General features: G+C 38.7%; 1 protein-coding gene across 1 annotated transcript in view; it reads right to left on the reverse strand.

The window, feature by feature from the left end:
* The window catches only part of PCCA (propionyl-CoA carboxylase subunit alpha), a 270,748-nt gene that overhangs the window by 240,996 nt on the left and 2,111 nt on the right, over window positions 1-27,641 (reverse strand). Inside the window, exons 2-4 of the mRNA XM_058044919.1 lie at window positions 21,981-22,058; window positions 18,794-18,841; window positions 18,637-18,705 (exon numbers count right to left, since the gene is read on the reverse strand). Coding sequence (XP_057900902.1) covers window positions 18,637-18,705; window positions 18,794-18,841; window positions 21,981-22,058 — 195 coding nt within the window. The remainder of the gene's footprint in view (window positions 1-18,636; window positions 18,706-18,793; window positions 18,842-21,980; window positions 22,059-27,641) is intronic.

Genomic DNA, 27,641 nt, shown 5'->3' on the forward strand with positions numbered 1-27,641 from the left:
AAATCTTTAATTTACTGTGACTCTAGAAAAATCCTTTATTTGCTTGGGGATTTTTAGCTTATTGAGTATTTTCCCTAACAACATTTCCATCTCCTAGCTTATTTCCTATGATACACACTTCCCCAGTTTAAGTTACTCATGGATAGTGAGCAGAATTTTAGTGTCCATTGCATCCCATTAATCTTAGACAGTATTATTTCAGCACATCAAGAAGATTTAGTCTCAGAATGGAGCATGTCTTGAGGAAATGGGTCTTGATATACAAAAGACCATTCTTTGCAGGACACTACAAAGTTCCCCCACCTAAGCAGAAACCTTGTTCCAATTAACAGAATGATAGTTAAGTGCTCCCCCACCACCTAGTTCCCACCCTTCTATGGTAATCTATCACTTCTGGGATTCTCTTTCCTACGAGAAGAATTTCAGAAGTGCTAAGACAAAAGCTCCAGATCTTCACCTTTGAAGATTAAGTAAAGACTGGACAAAATGAGAAGTACCACTATTGGAACAGCCTAATTACAGTATCAAATCCATGTGGCCTACACATACCAATTCTATTAATACATATTTAGATCTCCAACACAGCACACTTGGTCAATGCTAAATATATTTATGTTTATTTTATATGGTTAAAGAGATAATTACATGCCATACAGGCAACACCTGCACAGAACCAAAGGAAAGAAAACTTATTTCTGCAAACTGACAACTGTTTCCATTTAAGAGGCACAAAATTTTGCACTCCTCACAACATATAGATAATATTCACAGGCTTAGGAAATTAACCCAACTTTAGGCATAGTTTTATAAGCCACTGGAGTAAACATCTATATAAACAAATTCCTATTTCAAAAAAGCCTGGAATTTAAGGAAAAAAAAATCTTTCCAGGCTGCATGGAATCTACATAGCACAGCAACACACACTCTTACAGAATGGTTCCTTCTAAATCCTCTTTCCTGTCAGCATTTAGGTTTGGGTATTTTCCTCCTCCAACCTGCTAAATAAAGTCATATTTCCTGCTGACAGCAAATGATTGGTTTACCTTGAACTCCAGGGGGTTTAACTATCCATCCTTTAAGAAGCTTTGACAGTTTAACCTGCTGAGTTCACAGCACCCAAGGGAGGGTCTTACTTGCAGTTTGACTTCTGCTGCTGCTGACCACTAATACTGACTCCGCAGATAATGGATTTCAATAACAACCTCCTACAGGTTAACACTTTGGGTAGTAGCCATGATACTGCTTTAATTAAGCTAATACATGAAGGTTACAGTTTGGTAGAAAGTTGTACTAAATTTGGCAGTGCTCTCAATAGCGGGAAAAATGCACATGTTCACCTGTCCTGTAGCTCTGGGATAAATTTGCCTACCGATACAATTCAGTTGGTTTAACTTTTTGTAAGTGGGCTCAATTTATTAATTCCATTTCCTCTAAACATGATTTTTTCCAGCAGAACTGATAACTTCATGACAGATAGGAAATGGATGCCTACAACCATGCTGAGCACATAATGTGTCTACCTTGCATACAAACAGCCCATGCATTGCAGTTCAAGCGTACTGTGTTTGGTTTCTTTACTTTATAAGATTTGGAGCATCCTGGTAACATAATATAGTAGCATTTCTATTTCCTTGAAGCTAAGTTGCTAACAATAAATTTCATATTTTAGCAAGCTGTTAATTATGTAAAAGCTTAAATATGTTAAAGACATCTAGCTGAAAGTGGGAAACAATTCATATTTACTGAAAACAAGCATTTGCCAAAATACAAAAGCTTGTAGATTGGAGTGTTTCAATACATTTTGCAGGCCAAGCACTCGCTCTTTTTCAACACAGCACTTAAAAGTACACATTCACTCCAAAAATAGAGAGAGGAAAGAGGTTCTTGGTTTAAAAATTTGGTATTAACTTTACCTGCAAAAACATCCATTTGTTGGATTTTATTTTTTGTTAAAGTACACAATCTGACAAACACTGTACAGAGTAATAATGAAGCAGCATGGGAGCCATTTAATATATTTCTTGATTAACTCATTGCCTGTCCAGTTCTCATTCAGACATGTGCTCACATGTCATAATCGTCATAACTCCCATCATCCCTCCAGTTAACACACAAGCTCCTTGATTAGTGCACAACTCCCAGACGAGCCATTGCTAATGCTAAATAATTCCCTCCAGCCTCCTGCCACTATACCACAGGCTCTCCAATTAAATATAATGTCTCTGATGAGCCATATTAATACAGACAAATTCCTGCCAGAGATTCTAGCCCACTCACTTCCAAAGAAGCAACTGAAATAAAAAGAAAAAAAAGCTGTGTACATAAAAATTAGCCAAAAGAATAATTTTGCCATGAGGCTTGAATTACAAAACTTTGCTGTCATAAGTATGATATTCTTGGAGGTGTCTGGGAAATTGGCACATATTAATACAAGTTTACTGATAAATGCAATGAGTAAATTACCATTTTAATAATTGAAAAGCAAGCATGTAAAATAGATAGCTCTTCAATCAGTTAATTACAATTAGCAATATCTAATCACAGGTGATAAAATTAACTCAGATCACTTGCTGCTGGTATTGCAATTATATTCAGCCAGTCTTGTGCATTAAGCATTATTTGCAACATTGGCATAGCTGTACACACCTACACAAAGTTTTCTCAGGTTATAAAATTATTTCACTAATGACACATCTATAAAATTTTTAGAACTTGTACCAAGAAACTACCATGCCTGTTAAAAGCCTGTTGCAGTAGCACTAATTATGTAGTGAAGTCCACATTTTTAAAGATATTTACAGATGCACCAAGCAACAGTAAAATATTTTAATAATATAACAGATCCAGTCATGGGTCAAATAAAGAGCCAAATGATAGTAAATCTCCCCACTTTGGAAAGGGTGGAGTCACTGGAAAATCTAACCTTTTCAGTGTACACTGAAATTCCTTAACATTTAATTCAAAATTGCTGTCATTAGCTGGAAATTGACTGTTTAGATTTCATGAAAATCATAAGGAGTTCCCAGTCCTTACAGGAAAGAGTCTAATGTCCTTAACCCTAGTGCTGACCCTCTCACTGGAAGAGATATCAACAAAGGACATGTAAATAGACTGTTGCAGAAGTATCCTTTAGTAGCTTAAAAATACTGCTTGCAACTGCACAAATTGTAAGATATTCAAATAACCCCCATGAAATTTTGATAAGCTCTTCCCCAAGGTCCTTGCACCTTCATCCTTACACTAATGCACTTCATCTTCATTTACCTGATCATTAGTTTCCAGTTTGTTCAGCTGGAAACCAACACACACTAATTACTTTGACATCACAAAGTCCTATCTGTCTTCACCACCTCCCCAGACAGCAGGGAGAAATTATCAAGGGTAGGCATGATAATATCCTGATAAATGATGATTCACATCACCTCACTGTCAATCATCCAGAAGTGCTCACGCAAGATACCACTCAATCTCATTACTGAATCCTAGGGCTAAGAGTACAATACACACCAGGAGTCATATTTCAAACAGCAGGCCACCTGGATAAGATGCAGCTCTTGGAGATTTTCATGAATTTTGTTGGCTTTTTGTTTTAACACGGTAAATGTCAAATATTCATCCATTTTACCATGTGTATATAGGCTGGCAGAAAAGGACATGCTGGAAGCAAGGCAATTCATCTCAAGGGTTCAAGTGATAAAAAGAAAAATCTAGGTTCTTCGAAGGGGAGGAGAAGGACAGGTAAATTTCTTTAATTTAAGAAGAAAATTAACCAACCTAAAGTCTCAAAGTTCAGTTCCACAATTTGGGCATCCTTCCTGCTGAAACAATATAAATGCATTCAGAGGTCTGAAAGAAGAAATGCTAGCTTTGAAACTCATTGACATGCACAAAATTCACTTTCTGTGATGAAAACAACTTAATGTTCTTGCTTCAATAAATATCTGATGAGGGTGGGTGGGCTGATCAGTCAAGAAGCAAAAATAAGAACTTAGTAGTAGCTGCTTTCTCAGAAAATATTACTTCTTTCCCTATTTCCAAAATAGTATCATCCTTCCATCCCTCTCAGCCCAATTACATATACAACTAAAGCAACCTCTAATGGTAAAGCCCAGGGCTTGCTATCCAGCAGAGAATCTAAAAGCTGTTCTAGAGAGGGAGCTACAAACACCACCACCTTCTAGGTTGGTAATACAGTCTATTTTCTTGCCCAAGATCATCATGCACCATCACTAAACTTGCACAATGGCTGATCATATCCTTCAATTTATGGTGCATCACATGGAACAGATGAAGGAGAAAAGAAGAAAGCAATATTGAAAGAATATGGGGAAAAGTGTGAGGAAATTTCACAACAACGTCTGCTTGTGCTAGGTATTGTCAGGGAGGAAAAAAAAAACGAGCCAAAACTAAGAACCAAACATTGAGAAAAAAACAAAGAGCAGACAAGCAGAAGAACAAAGCAAGTCCAAAGACACATTCTGAAGGCACTTTAAACACTCAGCAGAAGCCAGAGCAGCAGGGCGCTCTCTTGCAGCTGTGGAGGGTACTGCTGCTACAGGCACGCTGGCTCTGCGTCCCGAGACTGCCTGCCCACACCACGGTGCCTGAACTTGGCAGGAACCCTCGCACACTTCCTTGCACCTCCGCTGCCCCAGACTGTTTGAAATACGATCACAGGCTCTCAATGAAACCCTTGTCCCATTTCAAAGTACTCTTTCCCCCTCTGGGGTTACACAGGACAGGCAGAAACTTACAGGCTCCTGTTCAGATAATGTTAACATAACATTTTTCAAGGAGAAACTCAGAGGTTTCCCCTCCAAATATTCTAAGTGTTGTAAAATATATGTAAATGCAAATATAACAGAAAAGCAAAGCTCCATAAAAACCCTGAATGAAGTCATTTAGGTATGGATGCACATACCTGAGACATACACTATTCAGAGTCTACTTTTCAAAGCAAGGGTGGATCACTACCAAAGTTGAAAACTCAAGAGCTCCTCACAAGTTTCCTATCAAAATACTCTCCCTAAAAAAGGGAGTTTCCAGTCCACACACACACAGATTTCTCATTCTCAAATCTATGACCCACATCCCTCACCTCTTTGGCTTATCAAACCTACCTTATCAACCCTACCAATCATGCTATAAGTACAACAGATTTTACAGCAACTTATCCAAGAAACATTAACTACCACATGCTTGGACAATGGAATTCAAAGCATTTTCCCCTAAAGAACCAGAGAGCCTGAAAATAAAATATGACCTCTTCAGTGTAGAACATGAAGCAGGGCAAAATTATGAGCAAAATCAGAATCTTTTTCCACTGAATGCAACCCCAGTGCTTTCCTTCCTATCTTTAGAGACGGGCAGCAAACAAATGTAACAGCAACAAAAATGAAAGTATCATTCCAGACAAGCTTAGACATTAAAAAAATTTTAGAACTGTCATTATATTATGAAATTCATCCATAAATGTGTTGAATTTTCATCTTAACTTAAAAGCAAAGAGCCACCTTCATCCCAGACTTTCCACAGCACTGGCTTCTTAAAGAACACATGATCTATTTGTGCTGTGAGAAGGCTACTGTTGGCTTAAATGCTTGAAGGCATACAACAGAAATCTCTTCTGCAGAAAGAATAATGGTGCAGAGAATACACAAGCATGCATGCCTGCAAAGTGAATTTACCAAAGTTAATTTGTTAGCTGTACTCACAGAAATCTGAGGGCAGGAAATTGTAATAATAATCATAAGTTTTAGTTCAGCTGGGCATCTTTATGTTAGAGCTTTACCAAAAAAAAAGAAATCTTAACACAGCAGTGTCACTTCTTGAATCTCAGCACCCTAATTAAAAAAATTAGCTTTCAGTACTAATTGACAGAAAACACCCATTATAGGTTTTGTTAGTTAAATTGGAAAATTCTCTGCACAAAAAAAAACTGGCACAGAAGCAAACTTTATTATCAGATGAATACTGAGTTAGACACATTAAGACATTTAAACACCCTCCACCTTTCTCTTAAGTTCTTGAAGTTAATTTGCAGCCAAGTAACAGTACTTCCTCTAAAGGAAGAAAGAAAAGAGTAAATAGGAAACTGCTGTCAACAAGTGTCAGCACTGCAGAGTTCACAGTCTAAGTTCATCTGCCAATTTTGAGCTCCACGGATACTGAACAAGAAGCGCATGACAAAACTTCAGGCTCAGTTGAACCCATATCCAAGAATGATACTAAGAACTCCTCAAAATATTTAATAAGTAGAAATCCAATACAAATTGCACTTTATCACAAGGAAAACAAAAATTACATTTGCTACTCAAACTCAGGTTATTATCAAAAACTCTATCAATCATACATCTAAAATCTCTCCTACATTAGTCAATTTCGTATGTACAGAAAACAGTAATCTATTTAAAGTACCTAGAGACCCTCTACATACTCTTATCAAATAAAAGCTAGCATCTAAAAAATAAAAGAACATGAAAATTACAAAATCCAATAGCAAAATCCTTACTAGCACTAGTCTTAAAAAACTAAAGCTTTGAATCATCATTTAATTACTTCATAGAGAATCATCAATTCCTGAATTTATCAAGTATTACAACTGACATTAAAAAATGGCTTCCCAAACTAAAAGTACAAGAGATATAACAGTGGTTTCCACAGTTCTCCAAAATTTTGTTGTGCTTAATGAGGTAAACAACACAAGCAAGCACAAATAGTTAAGTTTAGTCTAACCTAAAATTTAAGAGCAAGCAAAGCAGGATCTGGCTGAAAGCATAAGAGAAAAACAAAAGGACATCAATGGGTTTTCAAATCCCCACAACCACTCACTGTGGCAGGCAGTGAAGCTGCCTGAGCTCGACCATTCTACATTTGACTCTTTCACAAAAGGAAAGGTTTGCAAAGCGCAGGCTCTGATTTTATCAGGCACTAGCGTGCAAAAGCAGCCCCCCAAGCACAGTCCCTTCCCTCCCATACACCCAGGGTTTGCAGCTGCTAAATGCACACAAGCAAGCAGGACTAAGTCACCCACACCCAAGGGCACTGGGGATCCTTTCTCACAGCCCAAGTGAGTGACCTGGAGTGCCAGCAGGCAGGCAGGCTGGGCAGGCTTCCAGCGCCAAGCCCTCACTGCAGCACACTGCCCACCTGCCAAAGCCCTAACACTACACAAGTGCCACAGCACCTAAAACTTGTAATCACAGCTGCTTGCTTTTTGCTTCCTCCCTGGGCTTTCTTTAAGCTTTTTTTTCCCCCTGTGTTAGTCCTCAACATATTTCAAGTAGGGTTTCACACCTCCACAGAGCACAAACTGGTCAGGAAATACAACTATCTTTGTTATATTCAGGAAAGGCCTTTAAGGGGGAAAAAAAAATAAAAATCAATCTGGGTCAGCAAATAAATTTTTCTTGAGTTCAGGAGCATTTCTAGGGGACTGACAGTTCCAATCCTTAAACCAGCAGCATCATCCAAATGTTCTAGTTAAGCACAATAGCTGTGCATGTTGGAATGAAACCATCCCCCAAGGGTTGAACTGAAGAGCTTTTAAACACCTAAAGCACCTTATACAAAATTGGAAAACATTAACCATAAGATCAACAACATTATAAGTGAAAGTTTGTAATAAACATAAGCTATAATTAAACTTCCCTGGACATTATTCTTGAAATTTGACACTCAACTTTCAATAAAATTAACATTACAAAAAAAGGTTTATATGTACTTTTATTATTAGCTTTTAGACCTTCTCAGAATCACATCAGTATTTTGGTAATTTTATTATGCCAATGAAAGCCTTTTTCAGTGAAGGTTTTCTCAAAGCTGAACCTGATAGTTCTGCTACAGGTGAAAATCAATTTAAAAAAACATTCCCCAAGTAAAAAAAAAAATCAATAACCAAATAAATACCATAGGTCATACTTCCATAATAAGCTTTTAAATTACCTGTGAAGAGGCTTCCTTTTCTCAAAGTGTGATGCAATAAATGGTCAAATACATAGCACTTTCTTTCACATTGCATAACCAAGGACTATTATTAATCATGTATTTGCCCATTTGTCAGCATAACAGCAAAAAGTTTAGTCTGTTCTGCTTTGCAAGTTCTTCTCCCACCATATCAGCTTTTTAAAAAAACAGTGAATAAAACTGAACAACAATTACAGCGGACATGCAAGAGACAGGACCTCTCAGAGCTGATCCATTTTTTCAATCACACAGTAGTTTACCTAAGTTGACTACCCCACAAATTCAGCTTCTACACAAAAGCTTCCTCCCATCCCTTCACTCCTTCCGTATACAGTCAACACCACCAGAGCTTTGGTTTCCTTAATTAAGCCCCTGCATCTCCCTGCCTTCATCCTTCATATGTTCTGTACATTTGAAGCCTGCCCAAGTTCCTCTGCTCAGAGAGGACTACATTGAGTATAAAACTCTCCTGAGCCACTTTGACTTCAAAACAGCCTCTCATGACACCCAGCCAAGCAAATCCTTGGCTTGGGAAAATATAATTGCACTTCCAAAGTCCATGGTTGCAATTCTGCTGTTTGTCAGTCTTGCTCCTCCTGGAAACTTAAACATCACTATTTCTCAGTAGTCCCAGGCTTCACACCCCTGATTACCTCATCCCTCTGTAAGAGGTCCAGCACAGCACCTCCTCTAATTAACTCAATCACTTCTGTCAAGAAATCATTCTCCCCACATTCACAAAGACTCCTCAGTTGTTTTCACTGTCCCACATATGTACTAGTGACTTGAAATGATTACATTTCCTCCAGTTTTCCAGAGCTGACTTTATCTGCTTCTCATTCATGATCAAGTCTACAGCATCCAACACTACCTGGCCTGTGACAGGAATCAGCCTCCCCTGAAGTTCTCTGTCCTCCACTTAATCAAGCATATTTGTCTCACACAAATCTGTTGGCTCTGCAGCTTCTCTGGAAAGAGCCTGTCAGTCTGTTTGTCCTTCCTGATCCTGCAAGTCAGCTCATCTCCCTGCAGCTCCTTCCCCTACAACTCAGTGCCTGAACCAGAGCACAGCTCACATTTATAAGGGCCCCTAGCTCCTACTCTCACTCTCAGAGAGGCACCAGGCAATTGCTACAGTCCAAGTCATGAAAGATATCAGCCCTACTCCTTCCACAAACTTTTTAGTACCAACTTATGGCTGTTGGAGAGATTGATGATTAACACATGTTCAGTTACTCAATGCTTCTCATCTACTCTTACAACACGGCACAATAAGGAATTAATGAGGGCAGGGGAAACTTTTGCTGGAAGTATCATAAGATACCAAATCCCATTATTTGACTAAAGTTACTTTCACAGCATCCTTCAGAAATATAATGTTGATATCATCCAAGAACAGACAAATATCTATTTTAAAAGTTTTAAGAAAGAAATTGACTTATACAAACAAGCACTAAGCTCCCCTGGCTTCTTGCTAAATGCATTAAACACCAGTTTGATGCAGGCCCCCACCCAAGCAAAATTACAAGAGATCAACCTAGGAGATACACTTCCTGGACAGGGATGCTCCTTTGCCACAAAAAGCAGACAAGGGAGATGATATGCTGTCACAAATTTGTCAACAGGTAAAACCACATTAAAAACAATTTCACTTTAAAAACTGTCAGCAGCTGTTTTACAAGGCCAGTAACATTACAGGTCAACAGGTGAGCTGACATTAAACACCAGCTACAAAGGGACTGTGAGAATTCATGCAATGTTATAATCCAATTAAAATCCAGGAATAAAACTTGAAGCACTGCCCAATTAGCAAGACAGAGGCAGAATGCAGGAGGTACTGTACAGAATACATGTGTTTCTATAAATCCAAGCCACCACTCAGTACACCATTAGTTTGCACCATCTAGTCAAACACTGATTACCATTCTTCCTGTATAATAAACAAGATACATAAAGGGTTTGGGGGGGTTGCTTGGTTTCAAACAGCTATCAAAGGATGCTAGTTGCTGCCTACATACAATTCAGCAGTAATAAGTAAATCTCATCCTTTATATAGTGTTTTCTTGATGAAAGTAAACAAGTGACAGATGCTTTTTGTGAAAAGGTGAAAGAATAGAACCCAAAACCACAACACCCATAAAAGGACATATACACCTATACCTTATACATAACAAATTGTGTCTTCATTTCCTGTCTCCCATCTTCAGTTTTTCAATCTTTCAGACACCTCATAAGCAATTCAGTTTCTTGTTTAACACCCCTCCCTAGAAAAATGGTACCAGGACCTCATCTGTGGAATCCCAGACTTCACAACTACCTGGCAACTTTTTCTTCAGCTAAAAACCAAGGAAAGTATCTGGTTTTAAATACAACACTTCTTACTAGGATCTGTTAAGACAGCTCTGCTCACCAATCCAGCTCTTCACATTGTGCGAACCTGCATCTCTGATACATATTTTCTCCCCTGCTCTCTTCTCCCCACAGCCTCCACTATTAGGATGTGTGATGGCATTAACTCAAGACACTAAATCTACACTGCCTCTCAAAAGGTTAATCAGGTATTCATTCTCCTTGTCCCCAGCCATGTGTCCTGATGCCATCAGCTCTAGCATTCATTAACCTATGCAAAGAGCCACATCAGCTTGCTGATCCACATTTCTTTCTTTTCTTTCTCCCACTGTTCTCATATAGATAAGCAGCCTGGATCCATTTAACAAAAGGCTGCACACATGGTAGGTACACAAAAGATAGGAAGGCAGAGAACTACTCTTAGTAGACAGCACAGTCTTACATCAATTGTGGAAGTAATTTTCTAAGTACTTGTGAACATTACTCATAGAAAATCTGCCTTAGGTCACTCTCTGTCTAGAGCTCATCCAAGTTCTAAAAAGAAATCCAGCCCAGGGCCTTTTCACCAGTATTTACACCCACACAGATAAGAAACCACAGATAGTATTACCAAATAGTATTGTTCGTTAATAGTGCCTGAAAACAGATCATCCTTGAATAACCACAACCACAGCTGATAAATACCACAACTGGGAAAATATGAACCACAGGAGCAATGAATTTACACAATGAAGCAGCTGCTGCTGAGGACATGGGTGAAGGATGAAATCAGGAAAAAGACAAGACACTCAAAGCCTCAAAAGAGGAATCAAAGGGACCTTACACTCTGTATCCAAGGAAGTGAGGCAGCAGGAAACCATGCTGCTGCAGCTCCCCTCTTGCAGAGGAAGATAGCAGAACTATCTTTTTTATCACATTGACAATGTTCAATTGGATTAAAATTACTACTTACAGCATTTTCCACCACCCTCTGAAAAGGTTTAGAGATGAGCACAAAGCAAACAGGCTATAATAGATGTACACCAACTTGGTTTCCTGGGGAAACCCAATGTAATAAGGACAGTATGTTTGAGCCAGAATTATGGCAGCAGGAGACATTGATCCAGAACTGCTGATGGCAGTGCCCTCAGCACATAACTGAGGAGGAAGGAACTGCCTGCTCTCTGCCACTGCTGTCCAAGAGAGGCAAAGCTCTAGAACAGGTGAAGCCTAATGATTCAGCTCTGGTCAGCCTAAAGCTTAAGACCTGATCACAGAGATGCCTGTACATCCCTCCAAACCCCATAGCTCGGGGTACAGCATCAGAGCCCTGCAGCCAGCCAAGGCAATAAAAGTCACTTTACTGACCTACCGCAACTCAGCCGGTTTCTATAAATGGCTACAGCATCTGTCACACATACCAATGAAATATTTTAATATAAAAAGGTCATAGAAAAAAGTTTTAACTAACTTGATCAAGGTGTCTGGTGTGTTCAGAGCATGGAAACAACCCAGCACAAGATCAGAGAAGCGTTAGAGCACCAGGATGCAGTCCTAAGCAAGCAATTAAGAATGACACATCAGTATTAAAGTTCAAATCAGAACTGTTTTTTTAAAAGTAAATCTCTCAGTCACCCCCACTTAAAACACATTTGTCTCTAACACTCAGCTGTCTCAAAGCACATGAACCAGATACCTGCTAGGCACAGCAAACCACCACAAGCAGACACCAAACCCTCAGCACCAGACTAGAACCAAGCACACAGAGATACTGAAAGGCAGAAAGGAAGAACACCATGTCTTCAGCATGAACCAACTCACTCCACAGAGACACTTCTGCTACTCCCCACTACACTGATGTAGACATTCACAGAAGCACCACTTGACTCTCCACAGCACTGAGGACCTGCACCTTTAAGCTGCAATTTACTTTGCTCACTGGGCTCCCACATTTTCCTCTCCCAAGGATAGTTCAGTACTTCCAACAACAGCCACTTTCCCTAAATGAGCTTTGTGACAGATTATTTTTAATCCATGCATTGATCCTTCAAATAAATCAGCTTGGTAATTAAATAACCATCCCTAAATAACCATCCCCACAAAAGTCAAAAGATCAGGTATCAATTCCTTCTTTACAACATACACTTTCCACCTGCAAGGCAGTGTCCTCAATTGGGCTGCAGTGTGATGCCTAAAGCATCCTATTCTACATCCTTCCTCTGCTTCTTAGTGGTAGAGTTCCAACAAGAAGCCAACAAAATAGACATTCAGCTTGACCATCAAACAATGCAACAGGAGTCTGACTCATTTCAGAGGTCATATATGCATTTCACATCATCCCATCACTGATTAAACCACACTAAAAGGCTGAAACTTTAGGATTCTAGAGCAGCTCAAGCTTGCACTTTTCACTATAGTCAATGAAAAATTACTTCCTCCAGCAACCCACTCAGTTTCAAAGCAATGATAAACTTTTTTAAAAAAAGGCAAATTACTGGCAAGCAAGCTACAATTCTGACCAAAAGCACACTCCTTCCACAGAGGTATTTCCCTTCATGGGATTGCCACCATCTGCATTTCTCATGCTTTACAAAACTGTCCAGGAGCTCACTCAAAGCATGGAGACAGGACAGTAACATCATCTCCATCCCCGCTCGTGAAGAAATGAACAACACGCTGTCTTGCCTTTGAAACAAAAGAGCACAACAGCAACTGTTTTGCACACCTTGCAAATACTACCACTTAGGAGGAGTGAATTTCTCCAGACAGTACAGGGAGACAAAGTCCACTCTATACACTCTGGACAACAGCCCAAGAATCATGTACTTCAAAATGGCATTAAAATACTAGTTTCATTTTCATATAGGTAATCAAAACAGATCTCTCCAAGTTTTCTGAGTATAAATCCCTGAAATGCCATTGGGAGACAATGAGCTGTCAAAATGACTGAATTTCTAGTTTTGTAGCAGATGATGGAAGAAAGCTTTGCACATTTTAAAAGAAAAAAAAAAGTAAATGAGAGTTTGGACAAATGTTGAAATTTCTAAGTTAGCTACAAGTAAATAAAACTCCTCAGTTTTAGATAAAATTTCACTTTACAAAGTAACAAACTTTTTACATTAAAACTTAAATGCCAAATTGCCCTCAAATACTTATTTTTGCCAGCTGGATTTCTTAAGAACAAAAACTGACAGCATCCCATTAAGCTATAGAGAAGTCTACAGCAAAATTCTCAGTTTACATTGTTGCAGAAAATAATCTCATCTTACTCAAATTCATTCAGCTCAATAAAGACATGGTCTAGAAATTTATAACCCTTATCAACTTTGCAGTTTCCCTAAACCAGATTTTTCCCCAGCCTCCTTCTGTCTCAGACTCCCAGCTTAAAAAAAAAGTTAGGAAAGGAATATAGATCTTCCATTGCTAGTTAACTTATTTTTTCCATTTTCTGTCTCTCAAAAGACTACACTTTCTGGAGAACAGCTCAATTCTGTGTAATTACTATTACATCAATAAAAGCATTTGCATTATTTTTCATTTTATATTATGTGGCAGAACAAGATTTAAAACAGGCAGTTTAATACAACACCTGAAGTCTTAAGTGACTGATAGGAAAAACCTTATATGAAAGAAGAATAACTCACTGCTCACTACTCTGTTAAGTTTTAGTAGTTTACATTACTTTCCCATGGGATTTTTTCAGTCATTTATAGTTCATTGCTTCATATGGCTATAGAATCCCTGCTGTGTTAAAAAATGCCAAGTAAAATTATATCTCATTCACTGCTTTATGCTATACCTTCTTTTGTTCAGATCCAATTAGTGAAAGCTTGTTCTTCATTTATCATACTTTTAGCTGATTATGTTAGGCATTACAATAGTTCTCTAGCTTTCCTTGACAATGTTTGCACCATCAGTGTTACATTTATGGTTGAGGAGGCTCTTTCATCTTAACCCTCTATTCCAATCAGTTCAGGGGGAAAAGTACATATGATTACTCTTGTTCAGATGAAACTTCTTTGCTTGTTTTCTCATATCAAAAATAATTCCACCAGATGTTTTAATTAAAAAAAAAAATCTGAATTTTACTGGTCCTTCCCCACTTTACCTATTCAAGTGTAAAGAATCAGTGTTTTGAAAGCTGAACACTGAAGTTAAAAAAACCAACAAAACTTAGCATTTGGAACAGCATACAACTTTTTTTCTCAGCTTTCCCCAAAATAACAGATGCAATCAAAGAGTATTAGCCACTATTTTCATGAGCCTGAAAGCATCCATTATGATCTATTTTATTCAGTACCACATAAGCAACTGTAATGCTCTATGGAGGTCTCAGCAGCCATTTTGTCAGGCTGTTTTTCCCACCAGTTCACACATCCTCTCACCTCCACAAAACTAAATGCAATTCAATACCATTTCCGACTATCTATAAATTTGCATTAATACAGAAGCATCCAAAAGTCTCTGAAGTCACCTATCTCCTTTTAAGTTTTGTTAACATTCTCTTCCCTATCGCCATAACAATATTCACCTATAAAAATCTTTCAGATCTTTGGTAATTTTTAAAATTAATAACACAAAGCAGTATATTTTGTTTTTTGTATTCTCCCTCTTCAGGTAAACTTTATTTGGTTCTCAGCAGGTTGTTCCATTTTTGCCACATTCCCAGTTTATAACAGTCCTCTCTGCTGCCTCCTCCTCATAACAGCAAAGTTTAAATTCCTTGAAATGAAAATTCCTTTATGCTCTTATAGTCTAGTTACTAGTTTTATCTACTTATGGTAAATATGTCCAGATTGATATTGCTCTAACAGCATACTCAAGACATTTGCCATGGTGCTCCACAGAAACTAAGTGTGAAAAACAAGAAAAAGCTGTTTTATGGAAAGCTTATGTGCACTTTGTTTATTTGCATCACCTCTATTCAGCACTGTAAATTCCACAAAGATTTCAGTAATCTGAAAATTTTTAAAAGGTCAAGCATTCAACCAAAAGAAATCAAACTAGAGCTCTAGGTTAAGATAACTCACAAGTCTTGTAGTACTTCTATTCTAACAGCATTATTTTAAGATTGTGTATACAATTCCTGTACAAACATTAGTGAAAACGACTGCTTGAATCATTTAATGCATATCACTAAATAAGGAATAAACTAGAAGCTATCACTGAAAAGCCTGAATTGCTAAATACCCTGTGATACCTGTTTTCTTTCTCACCTTAAATACTTAGTGAGCGTGCTGAACAACTTTGCTTCTGTTCAATTTCAGTTGTGTTTTCAAACAGTACGACAAAACCAGAGTCAGTAACAAACCAACTGGACTGCCCTCCTTTTACAGTTATATTGGTTACAATTGATTCATATTAAGAGTATCAGGCTACCTCCTTCTCAGTGAGTAGCTATACAGATGACATGTAATAAGGGGCTCTAACTACATCTCAAAGGTTACTCCAAGTTCTAAGCATAAAATTTACCTACTGTAGCTAGTGCTACTTCTAAACATGTTAATAAAAATTTATTTTTAAGATATCCCTACCTACTTTGGTTACTAAAAACCCAGTCCCACTATTTTCAGTAAAGACAAACTGCTGGGATGGGCACCCAGTTCAACAGCACATCTTTACAGCTATTTCTGTCTTTGGTTCAGTGACCATCATCATCAGGGTAGCTGCCTATCATATTCATTACTTTTGCAATACAAGTCATGAAGGAGTGATATATCCTGTCAGCACAAAATCAAGAGAATACTAACAACTCTCTTGCAGCATCCCATCACTAAGCAAACACATTTTTCCTAGCTCCATGAGGACAGAGATTCCTTTGGCAGGTTGCATCAGCTCCTGAGCATGACTTCAAAACATTGGACATTTTGCTATGACTGGTACAACCAAGAAGGATGCTGTTGATGAAACATTGGACAGAATTATGGACAACTATTGTTGGTGACTTTACTGTAAGTAACAGAGTAAAAGAATTTGGCCTGTGGGCTCATCTATCAAGGTCATCCAAAATGGCAATCACATCACTGCAATGGGCCAGGTTATTCCCATAATGAAAAACTAGAAGTACCCAAGTCATTAAAACAGACAACTTTAAGTAAACTCTTTCCCAGTGCAAGCACACAGGGCAGTGACTGAAGGATCTACGGTAGACAAACAACATGTATAATTAAACCCAAAAAGCTAGCTTAGATTTCATACCACTAGCTTAAGTACTTAGAATAGTTTTCCTAGAAGCCTTCCTCTCATTTTCCTTTAAATACCTGGAGCCTCTTCAATGCACACAGCTAATGCTTAACCTCATACAGATAAGTTTGGTGAGTCTTTAGGTAAGGCTCCAGAGAGCTAAGCAGACACTGCATCACCCTTACAGCATTTGTTAAAGCCTCATCTCTTGTCCATAAACTCAAAACGGCAGCATCCCCTCTAACACACTTAATGTTATCTTGATGAACTACCATGAGTATATTAATGCATTTCTGAGATACCACCTTGGATTTTCTTTCTCTTGGGAATTATTACAAATTAAAGACCCTATTTGTATTTTAAAGCTAATACAGCACTGTAGCTCAAAGCAGCATAGACATATTTTCAATTACCTTTTTGTAATGCACTATTTGTACACCCTTCCCCCTAAGGTCACGAGTTGGACTTTTTCATGCCATTCTTACTCTCTTATTATGTTCTTTAATCTTGGTTTTTACTTACTGCTTTCAGATCTTGTCACAGTTTCCAGTTCATAGCAGAATCCACACAATCAACAGACACACTAGAGAGAAGACCAATTCATTTTCTCAACTCTGTTATGGACTGGTGAAAGAACATGTGGATCTTTTTTAAACAGCTTTTTAAGTCTATTTCCAGGATGAATTCATGCCAGTGAAAAGGCTATGCAGTGCTGCTAAACAGTGAATCCATTTATCTTTACAGCAGATACTATATACATGAGATGGAATTCAAGTACCCATCAGCATGCTTCAGTTTTACTAGAGGAATCACAGATCATACAGAGTAGTTTGTATTCATATTCACATAACCCTTGGCTTCCAAAAGAATTAGAATTTATCATGATGTCTGACATTCACCCATTAAGAATTCATTTCACAGCCCATTGAGCACCCACAAGCTACCACATTACCAGTTATAGCTACCAGTTGAAACCCAGACCAAGTGTACTTTCCATTCACCTCAAAGAAAGAAATACATGCCATAAAAATCCATCAGTACAGTATTTCAGTACAGTATTTCAGAAAGTCCCATTTCAGTCCCTTGCTCAATCTACAGCCTATTCATACAAGCTGAGCTGTTCATGTAGTAATAGGACCACAAAGGGACTCAGACAAAAGCTATGTCAAAGTCCAAAACTCCCAACAGCTCCCACCTTTCATTTAACTCTGAAAACACCTAAGCTCTAACTACTTTCAGATTTCATGAACCATGTCTGTTTTTCCAATGTTGAGTAACTCACCACCTATATTCAGAAGTCCTGTCCTACACAAAACACACTTTTTTTTCTGTTAGCTTGTCTGAGTGACTTATTAAATCATAATACAGGGGTTTAACTACCTTCCAGATTTCAACAAACTTTCCTGGAACATGGGGGTACACCTGGTCATTTCTCCTGTAGCAGTTCTTGCAGGCAAGGAATACTGTGTTGTCTCTAGTCAACAGGAATATGCAAGTATGACTACACTTGCTGTTATACCACACAAGAAATTATCCTGTTACTGTTGCCATGAATGATAATGAAGAGACTACAAAACCTGAAAATGGGCAATACATGTACCTTGCTTGTCTAAAAAGCCATTTTACCCCCTTTCTGGTATGCTGCTGAATATTGAAGGCACATCAATAGCCTCATCGAAGGGAACAGCTCCATTAAGCCTGTTTAGGATACCTGGTAGAAGGGGACATTTCTCTGGAAAGTAATGAAAAAGATTTACCAGACACAGGAAAAATTTATACTAAGCTTTATACCTTCTTCTAGGATCCACTCTTCATTGCTTTTTTGTGCATATTAGCAAAACAATTTAGGTTTTACTGCTACTCTTACACTTGTTGCCCACATCTACATAGATGCACATATATCTAGCTTAATCCACACAAAGAGAAAGGTAGCATTTACACAAACACAGAAGAGTTCACAGACAAAACATGCTAAATACTTATCCAGTCCTTCCTCCACCTTGCTATGTCCCCTCACTTCAAGCACATAGAGGAAAAGGGCATATCCAAAGATACTTCAGAATTGCCAACATGCCTACAACAATAATCAGACTACATAACAGCTGCAGTCTTGCTGAATTACTAAAACCTCATCTACCACTTGAATTAAGTAGTACTCACAGCATTGGCATCGACATCACTGTGTATGGCAACCGTTTTGATCCCCATCTTCTTACACGTTTTGATGACCTACCACATAAGAAGTGACAATTACCAATATTTAAACACTGATACTTTCAGAATTAAATATAAAAAGACAAAAATGTTACATACTTACTCGGCATGCAATCTCTCCTCTGTTGGCAATTAGCAGTTTTTCAAAAGTCTGAAGGGAAAAGAACAATAAGAGTCTTGAGAAACAAAAAGAACACAAGTTTTTCTCCCTTCAGAAACATGTATTCTTTTTTCCTTCACTTCCACTAAAACCATGGTTTATCCAGGAGCTTATAATTCTGAGATCACCTACTTTTAAAAGAGCTCTTCTGATTTAAATGATGATATAACAAACAGCATGCTATACTAGATCTACCTAGCACACACCTAGAAGAAAAAGGCTTTGACTATTCACACCAACCTCCCTTGGATCTCCTTGCCAACTAGAACCCTACAGCAGCTCTAGAAGTCAGCCAAGCCCAGGGAAGAGGGGCAGTTTTATGTTGCCTGGAAGCAGCACAGACACATGCTGCTATTATACAGGTACAATGCTAGCAGGTACAGTGGTCACTACCCATAACCAGTGTAGATGACCTGGAACACAACACTCAATTATGGGAGCCCTTTAAAAGGCACTCCAATCATAAGGAAGAGAGGCTCCACAATGCCTAGGTTGTGGAGGATAAAAGACTGACAGTTTGACCCTGAACAGGCATACCCTGCTGAGTTGTACCAGCCTTACCCCTTCTCCTATCTGAGGAAGTCAGCAAAATCCTGCATGGCCATCAGGACATTGTTACACACTAAATACTAACTAGCATCTGCAATGCAACAGAATAGCAAATCAAGCTAACTACTCGCCTGAAATTCACTGCCACCTTTCACATTGGAATGCACTAATGCTGCAAATGTACCTTCAACACTTCTAGATCATGCCTGTAAGAGGAGATACCAAGCTGCTGGAAGTCAACAAGCCTTACACCCTTTCCCATTAAGAAAAGAGTGGCAGAGCAGCACAGTTGCTCAGCATGAAAATCTCATTGCTAGGAGTGAGGATTATTGCTGTCATGGGCCTTGCTACTAAACACAGGGGCACTTTGGAACTGCACCTGCTCAGTTATAAATACAGACTGCCACTGAAAGGGACTGTCCTGGGTGACATGCTTACCCCACTGCTTTCCACACCCCAGACCACAGGGGTGCAGCTCCAGGACACATCCCAAGTTTGTGAACAGTCCTACTGTGCCTCCCATGCTCCAAATGAAAAACATACAATAGGGAACCAGCAGGACTGTCCTTTAGGGGCAGTCTGCAGTTATACACATCAAGGTTATCAAATGATACCCAAAGACATTTGACAGCTATCCTTCCTCCACTACACCAAACAGCTTGCCTTCAGAAGGACCAGGGGAAGAGGAGGTATTGCCACTACAACAACTAAAGGGTTTACTAGCCTCACAGGCATTAGCTAATTTAAAGAGAGGAAGATAGGTGCCCGAGGAGAGGAAGGAACACTGCAAAGCCCCAATAGGAACTGCTATTGACAGACTAGAACACATTATTTGCTCTACACTCCAGAGAAACTCAAGGTGCCCTTAACCAAATTTACTTTCTCAAAGTCAGGGCTGAGCTGACATCACATGACCAGTTTAAAAATACTACCATGTGATAACACCATATGGAAATAAAGTGATAAGAAACCCCTCCAGGTGAGAGCTGCAGCAAGCTTACACAGTAAATTCAGCCAGGTTTGCTGAATACCACTGCCCAGTGCACAGGCATACCTGACTCAGATGGATCTTAAACAAGCTCAATTATCAGAGGTACCAATACTTTAAGAACACCATAGGAACTAGCAACTTTTTTGAAGAGTTCTTAACTGGTGATCTGGTCTAAAAAGGTTATCAACATCATAATACACAAACTGTTCCTGAGTCTAAATTTCAGCATTCTAGGTACCTACAGATTTTCAGGCATATAGACTTGAGGGGGAATTAAAAAAATACTCCCAAATACCTGGTGCTGAAAAGTGTCATGATTCAAGTTCACCACCAGCCTAGTTCTTGGTACATAAATCCTGCTTTATTAATCAGCTGTGATCACAGTACAAGACAAGACTTTCAACATCAAGATAAGAATATTTAACATTTTAATTTTTCAATTCTAGTCTGTCTAAAGACACAGATTAGACTCCAGCTCAGCACAATAAAAAAAAATTAAAATCACATACTGCTTTGGAGTAACATTTTTAATATAATTTCCACTAATTAGGCTGAAAAGGTGTCACATGAAAGTCTTGTCATTGCAAAGACAGTTTAAGTGCTTTTCAGGTTTGTTTTGTTCACTGTCCCTTCCTTTGTCTGTGGTAGTCACTGGTTGACATTACACAGCTCCTAACTGAGAGAAGCCAAATACCCAACTATATGGCCTAAGTATAATTATGCATTTAGAAAAGCAAAAGGATCTTAACTATGCAAGAACCTTAAGAAAAAGAAAGCTTCTGAAAAAAACCTGTAAAGCTACAGTTCTAGGTACATGCTGGTTTTCCCCATTTCCTAATACTGTTTCAATTCTAGTTAATTGCTTCTACACTGGTGTGTAAGGACAAGCCTATCAGTCCTGAATTGCTGGCATCCTTGCCATTGAATATTACTGTACCTTCAATCACATTATTTTTCCAAATGTGTTACTTCAGAGGCCATGCCAAGACAATCTTCCAGAAGGAAAGTTTTTCTTGGCTCGTAACTGTAAATTGAGATTACTACTGCACAACTCCCAAGATGAGGATTTGCTATTCTCCACAGGCCTTAAAGGCCCATCTTTTTCCAAGGTCTGAAGTTCTCACCCCATGCCAGGTCATCTACCAATCATGCTGCCACTGTTACAGAGTTTTGTTTCCACAAACAGCTTTTGGCTAGTCTAGCTCCTGAATGTTTTAACAGGCCCATTACCACCCACACTACAAAAAACATTAACAGTTGTTTCATAATTATAACATGTTCAGGCCAGTATGTGACTTTCCCAAGCTCACAATCACTTAAGCCTTTTGGGATACAGTCAAAGTAGCATTCCAATCTTGCTTGACATGTATCCTGGAAAAGCAACTTCTTTTTTGGTTTAGAAAGAAAAACATGCTATTAAACCAGTGATGGGTTATACCAAGAGAACTACCATTGTTAGGAGAAGCACAAAGAAGAGGGCAGCTTAAAAAACCAAGTGTCAGTATTACATTATAATATTATATACATAATATAATACATATATTAGTACTAGTAAGATATCAAAAAGAAAACATGCACCATACTACTTACCTTTTCATTTGGATCATACACAGATGAATAGAGCTTATGTGAAGTTATAAGGCACCATCTTGAACACAGTGTGTCCCACTATAGAAGAAACAAGGAGTTAGGCCTGTTGCAGTATGCCATTACATTAAAAACATCTCATACACTGACATCTTGAGGAAATGTCCATAGTCTTTCATTCCCTCACCAAGTGGATTAAAGCTCAGAGAATTGCCCTTCTCCATGCAAACACCCACAAACAGTAACCAGAAAAAATTCAGAAGCTCTACATAGGAGGTCATTAGGTTAAGCAAAACTTTTTATATAAAATATACTCTCTCCTATACCATCTTCTTTCCCTCTTGTTCCAAGAACTACCTAAAGAAATTCTCACAAGAGCATGCATGCATATGCCTGTACACAGTGGTGATGGGGAGAGGCCTTCACTGCTGGGCACACAGCAGGCTGGCCCTTACAGAGGGGAGAAGAAGACTTTAGATGCTAGCTAAGCTCTCAGTCTTCCCTATCCCAGGCTCCTGACAGCAATCTGAGGAAAAAGAGGTCTTTTTCCCCTAGACTTCTGCTCTCAACCAACTTCTACACAGACAGTTCCTATAGCTTGCCATTATTGCACATCACAGGAAAAAGCAGTATACACACGCTATTTCAGAGAAAACACAATAGATTATATCACAGATTTGTAAGTGAATCAAAAAGGAGATTCAGATGGATATTATTTAAGCAAGTCATTTTACAATGTAATGGCAGTTAGCCATAAACAAAAATAATCATACAGACAAAATGATACCACACCAAAGATGCATCAATACAGACAGCTCTGGCAAAGTCACACTTAATCACCCACGAGGAAACAAAAATAGTATAAAAAGCCTTAACAGATATCATCTAGTAGGAAACACAAAACAGCAGTGACAGGAACTGCCAGAACTCAATCTGTCAATTCTGTCTTAAAGAACTGTTTTCAAAAGCTGCAGAAATCTTTTGATTTCTGCAACTTTTGAAGTAGTAGAAACTACAGGGTGTCCCATGAAAAGACTGAGGAAAAAAGATACAAATATGGACTATATTAGAAAAATGATAAAATAAGGAAGCCTATGTTCACATAAATGGCTTAATTGGAGAATTCAGTTGCATCTTCCACAAGGGTAGTGAACTTAGGACAGTTCAAAAATTGATCAAATTTAAAGTTTACTGTAAGCTCATATTGATTTGGAAGTAACAGTGGCTGTCAGTAACTGGAATGTGAGCACTCCCTATACAGCCCTTTAGCATGATTAAGCTTGAAAATACTTTTCACGTTGCATCACAGAAAGGAGAAACCAGCCAAGGGCTGAGAAGGCCATCACATTTGTAAGACAGCTGATCTTTCAATGTTATAAAGGAAAAACAATATATTCCAACACAAGTAAAGGAAGCCTTGGAGCTATACCACCTCTTGCCAGGTCCAACCAAGCTTTGTGAGCAGAAAGCTACTATAGTTACACAGGTTACTAATGGCAGCCATAGCATATACTGTTCCCAGATAATCCACCTATGCTTAATTCTTCCAAACAATTCACGAGTGTTTAATTTTTCCTGAAACTAAAAAAGGTTAGTGGAAAGCAACCATTCCACCTTGTTCACTGAGTTGCTTTCCATTCAGTTTTGTTTGTTTTGGTGGGGGTTTTTGCTTCTTTTATTTCTTTCACTTCATTCCTCAAAGATAAAATCCAAACCAACCTGAAAGACAAATCATCTGATATGCTAGAATCAAATCCACTAGAGGTTTCTTTGGGTTTTGGGGGTTTTTTTTGCAGGAGTATATTATTCTTCATCTGAGGGTGTGACAGTACAATCTGTTTCAGGCATTAAAGAGATGAACTAAAGGACAGAATTCTGCAAGCTGCAATCACACCTGCCAGCTGGTCATTATCCCAAGTTTACAGCACAATTGTTACACCTTCAGTGACTGTACTGTGATCTAGATATAGTCAGAGAGCAGAGGAAGGATTCCTAGAGAAGCAGCAGAGTACACTCTCCTGCTCCAGAACACACATGGTTAAGCAGACTGAGTCCCCCTCCTTGGAAACACTATTAACAGAAGTGCTTGAGAGACCACAAATAGTGTAAAGGTCATACAGGACACACACAAAAACTCTCCACGAGTTAATATTATTCATTGGAGAAAGTGCTTGTTAAGGGTCAGTGGGGCTAATCTAAATACTTGCAGTTAGCAGGGAAAAGGCAACAACTAAGCAAGGAAGGAAAAGCTTCTGAACTTTCTTGTAAATACTTTTCAAACAAAACTAGTTTTGGATGCCTGTGAGAAGCTAGAAGAGCTATGCACAGGAGACTGGAAGGAAAAGCTATGATGGGAGAAATTAGCTAGCATTAAACTGTAGAATCTTAGCCATCTTGGGAGGAAAAAAAAAGCCCTGTTAAAACTTTATGCAGAAAGAATAAAATTACCAAGCAATTAAAAAAACTTGGAAAAACTTTAAAGCACACTCAACTCTAGTTTTACACTACAGAATTGGACAGATTCCATATAAAAATCTTGTAACAGCCTAACCTAACTATGTACCTATGTTCAAAAATTTAAATGCCTCCTCTCATATACACAAGCAAAGCACTGAGAAAGTCAAGTTCAGCCCTGAATCGAGTACTTGTGGGGTAATTTCCTAAAACAAATCAAGCATACTGCTCAACTCAAATTTAAAGTCTCAACTCTAGTTCACAGCTTTTAAAAGAAGGGTTTCTATATATACTAAGAGCTTGCATCCACTTAAAGAAATATGTCTTTAGAGGCCTGCTCCTAGCCACTAAGAGCAATTGAATAATTACTTAAAAATAAACAAGCATTTTGAAAATAACGCATATGTAAGGCCACAAAGGAATGTTATTAAATTGCCATCTCCAACCCTAGAGCTATGCAGGTATCATCACCAACCCCTAGGCTCCCAAGCTCCTGCCATAGGTAGGTTTTTTAAGAGCTACATCAAACCCCCAAAGACCTCTCAAACCAACAAGCCAGCAAAGCCAATCTAACACTCAAGCTACATCCTTAATTGGCTGCCTCCCCCAAAGCACACATGCCCCAGCTATTATACCTTACACAGACATTTCCTCAGAACACAGCCCAGAGAGCTCAGCTTGACCTAAACACTTCCTTCTATCTTGTAAAACTGGGAGAGGGCAGTGGAGTCATCTGGTATAACCCATTTTTGTCATGATTTGTTACTTCCACTTGATAAAGTTTTTGACTCTTGAAAGCCCAAGAATGCAGGCTATTCATCTATGAGAACTCAATTCTGGACTTCTGTGTTTGGCTTAGAGTTTCCCATGTCTAGCAAATTTTTGGAAAACAGTATCAGTAGTATTTTGGAAAAGCATCCTGCTTTGTCTATTATTAATTGCAAAATAGCCAAACTAACCTACAACAGCTGCAACAGTTATTTTATAACTTCATATTAAAAAAATAAATCAAACTACACCTTGTAGAATAGTATGCCCACTGCACACGGTCACTTTGAGACCTCACAGACAAACTGCCTCCCCTTGGGCACCCAACCCTAGGAAACCTCCTGAGGTGGCTTAAGGACACAGCATACAACAGCAAAACAGAAAATGTACTTATTATTTAGATATGGCTTATATGTGCATTTTTAAAGGCTTACATGCCCTCATGGAGGAAGGAAATCTCCCTGCCATGCTGGTCAGCTTGTAAATAACTCATTGATACTGAGCTTTACAGGCAGAAAAAGGTCTCAGTGTTAAATGGAGACACAGAGCTCCAGATTTCAGGCAGGAAAAGCATCATATATCAATATTTGCTGTAAGAAGTCTAGTATGAGAAGGAATGTATATTTTAGCATTACTAGAAAATACAGTAAGCAATACCCAACAGTAACAGCCAGACTAGCACATTACTTTTCACTATACAAGTTCTACCTCTCCTGAGATTTTTGCCCTAACACTTTCAGAGACTTGGATGTAAGACACCATAAGAATAACCCCTTTCTTTCTAGTGTATCTAGTATTAGCCATCAGTATTCCTGAGTAGCTATAAAACTAACTAAAATTATTATTTCTTTTTGCATGTTTTGATTACACAACTACTGTTCCCAAATCTTTATTTCAACTCATTTGACAACATAATTTCCTGTGTGTGGAACTCTATTGACGGGGTAGGTATAAAGCACATAGGAAGCAGACCCTCACATGACTGCAAGACTTTTAATCTATAAGGCTGAAAACAGAGCTTTGTAATAGAATATTGTACAAATCTCATCAACAGAAAGGGAAACATAACACTTCTGTATTTCTTTTCTCTAAGGAAGCACTTTCCCTTCCTTTGTATGCCCAGAGTGCTGAACAGCCAAGCCCTTGTAACCATAAGCAGATTCTCCTGAAGCCATCTGCAAACACAGCTGTGGTACAAGGCTCTGTAATGCACACTGCACTTCAGTGTCCCTTCTCTCTGACCAGACTGACAAACACCCACGATTCTAAGAACAGGAAATCTTTCCTATCTGCCAACATAGCATGCAAACTACAAACAAGGAAACACTCATCCACCTAAGGCTATTTTTTTAAGCTCAATCATTCCTACATCCAGGTAGCTCCTCCTCTGTGCCAGTCCCTAAAGCTTGCACAGTGAGCCAGGCATGGGAATACAACCAGCTGAGAAACTACTCTCAGGGAGTGGGAAAAACATATTCTCAGCCAGATTTCAATCTAGCTTATCCAAGATATCCATGCAGTAGTGCTGGCACAAGTTGGAGGGAGGCAGGAGCAGCCTGTGGTCAAGACCTAGCAGCTGCAGAACATTGGAACAGTTTCTAATGGCAGCAGCCTTAAGATGCACAGTAAGGCTGGCACCTGTGAAATAGATCACAGTACTGTAACCATCTATGCAAGCTGGGGACAGACAAAATAAATTGTAACACAAAGTGTTTCAGAACAAGAGTGACATTTTTTACTCAATATAGACTTTAATGAACTCTCAATTTTTTTCCTTTCAAAGCTTTTTGCTGTACATTTTGCCCAGAGTACATAGCACAGCATGCCTTCCCTACAAATTCCAAAAAGCTACTCCCGGAACCAGAAATCTCTACCTGAATTACACTTTCAGAGTGCTTGCCAGTACTAAAATCTGTAGTTTACATACTAGAAACAATCACTAAACTCCAGAAGTTAGTGGCTACATTCATCTCCACAAATTGGCAATCATTTCCATTGCCTTCCCCAGCGGCAAATGACATCCAACCTTGCTACCCAAATCAGCCTGATACTTCTGCACTTAGGAACAAGGGTGAAAATATTTCCCTGGAATAACAGCATGCTAAAAATAACACCACAAGAGAGAGCAAGGGGCTCCCACCACACAGATAACTTCCATGACTTAATGTTGGGTGCACAGATGGCAGAGAAACTTTCCATACATTGAATTCAATTATTAGAAAACTTACTTACACTGATAAAATCTATATCAGCAGTTGAGTTTTGAAATTTGATGTATAGTATTTACCACTTCCTTTTACATTATTTTAAACAGTCCAGCAGCTCGCTCAAAAGAGTTTCATGACTGAAATATCCAAAGCCATATTCCACCCGAGCTTTCTGATGACAGCCTTCTTTCATCATCAGATTTTCTCACAGCTCCAAAAATGCAAAGCACTTAAA

The sequence above is a fragment of the Melospiza georgiana genome, chromosome 2 (assembly GCF_028018845.1).
Source record: "Melospiza georgiana isolate bMelGeo1 chromosome 2, bMelGeo1.pri, whole genome shotgun sequence".
NCBI lineage: Eukaryota > Metazoa > Chordata > Aves > Passeriformes > Passerellidae > Melospiza > Melospiza georgiana.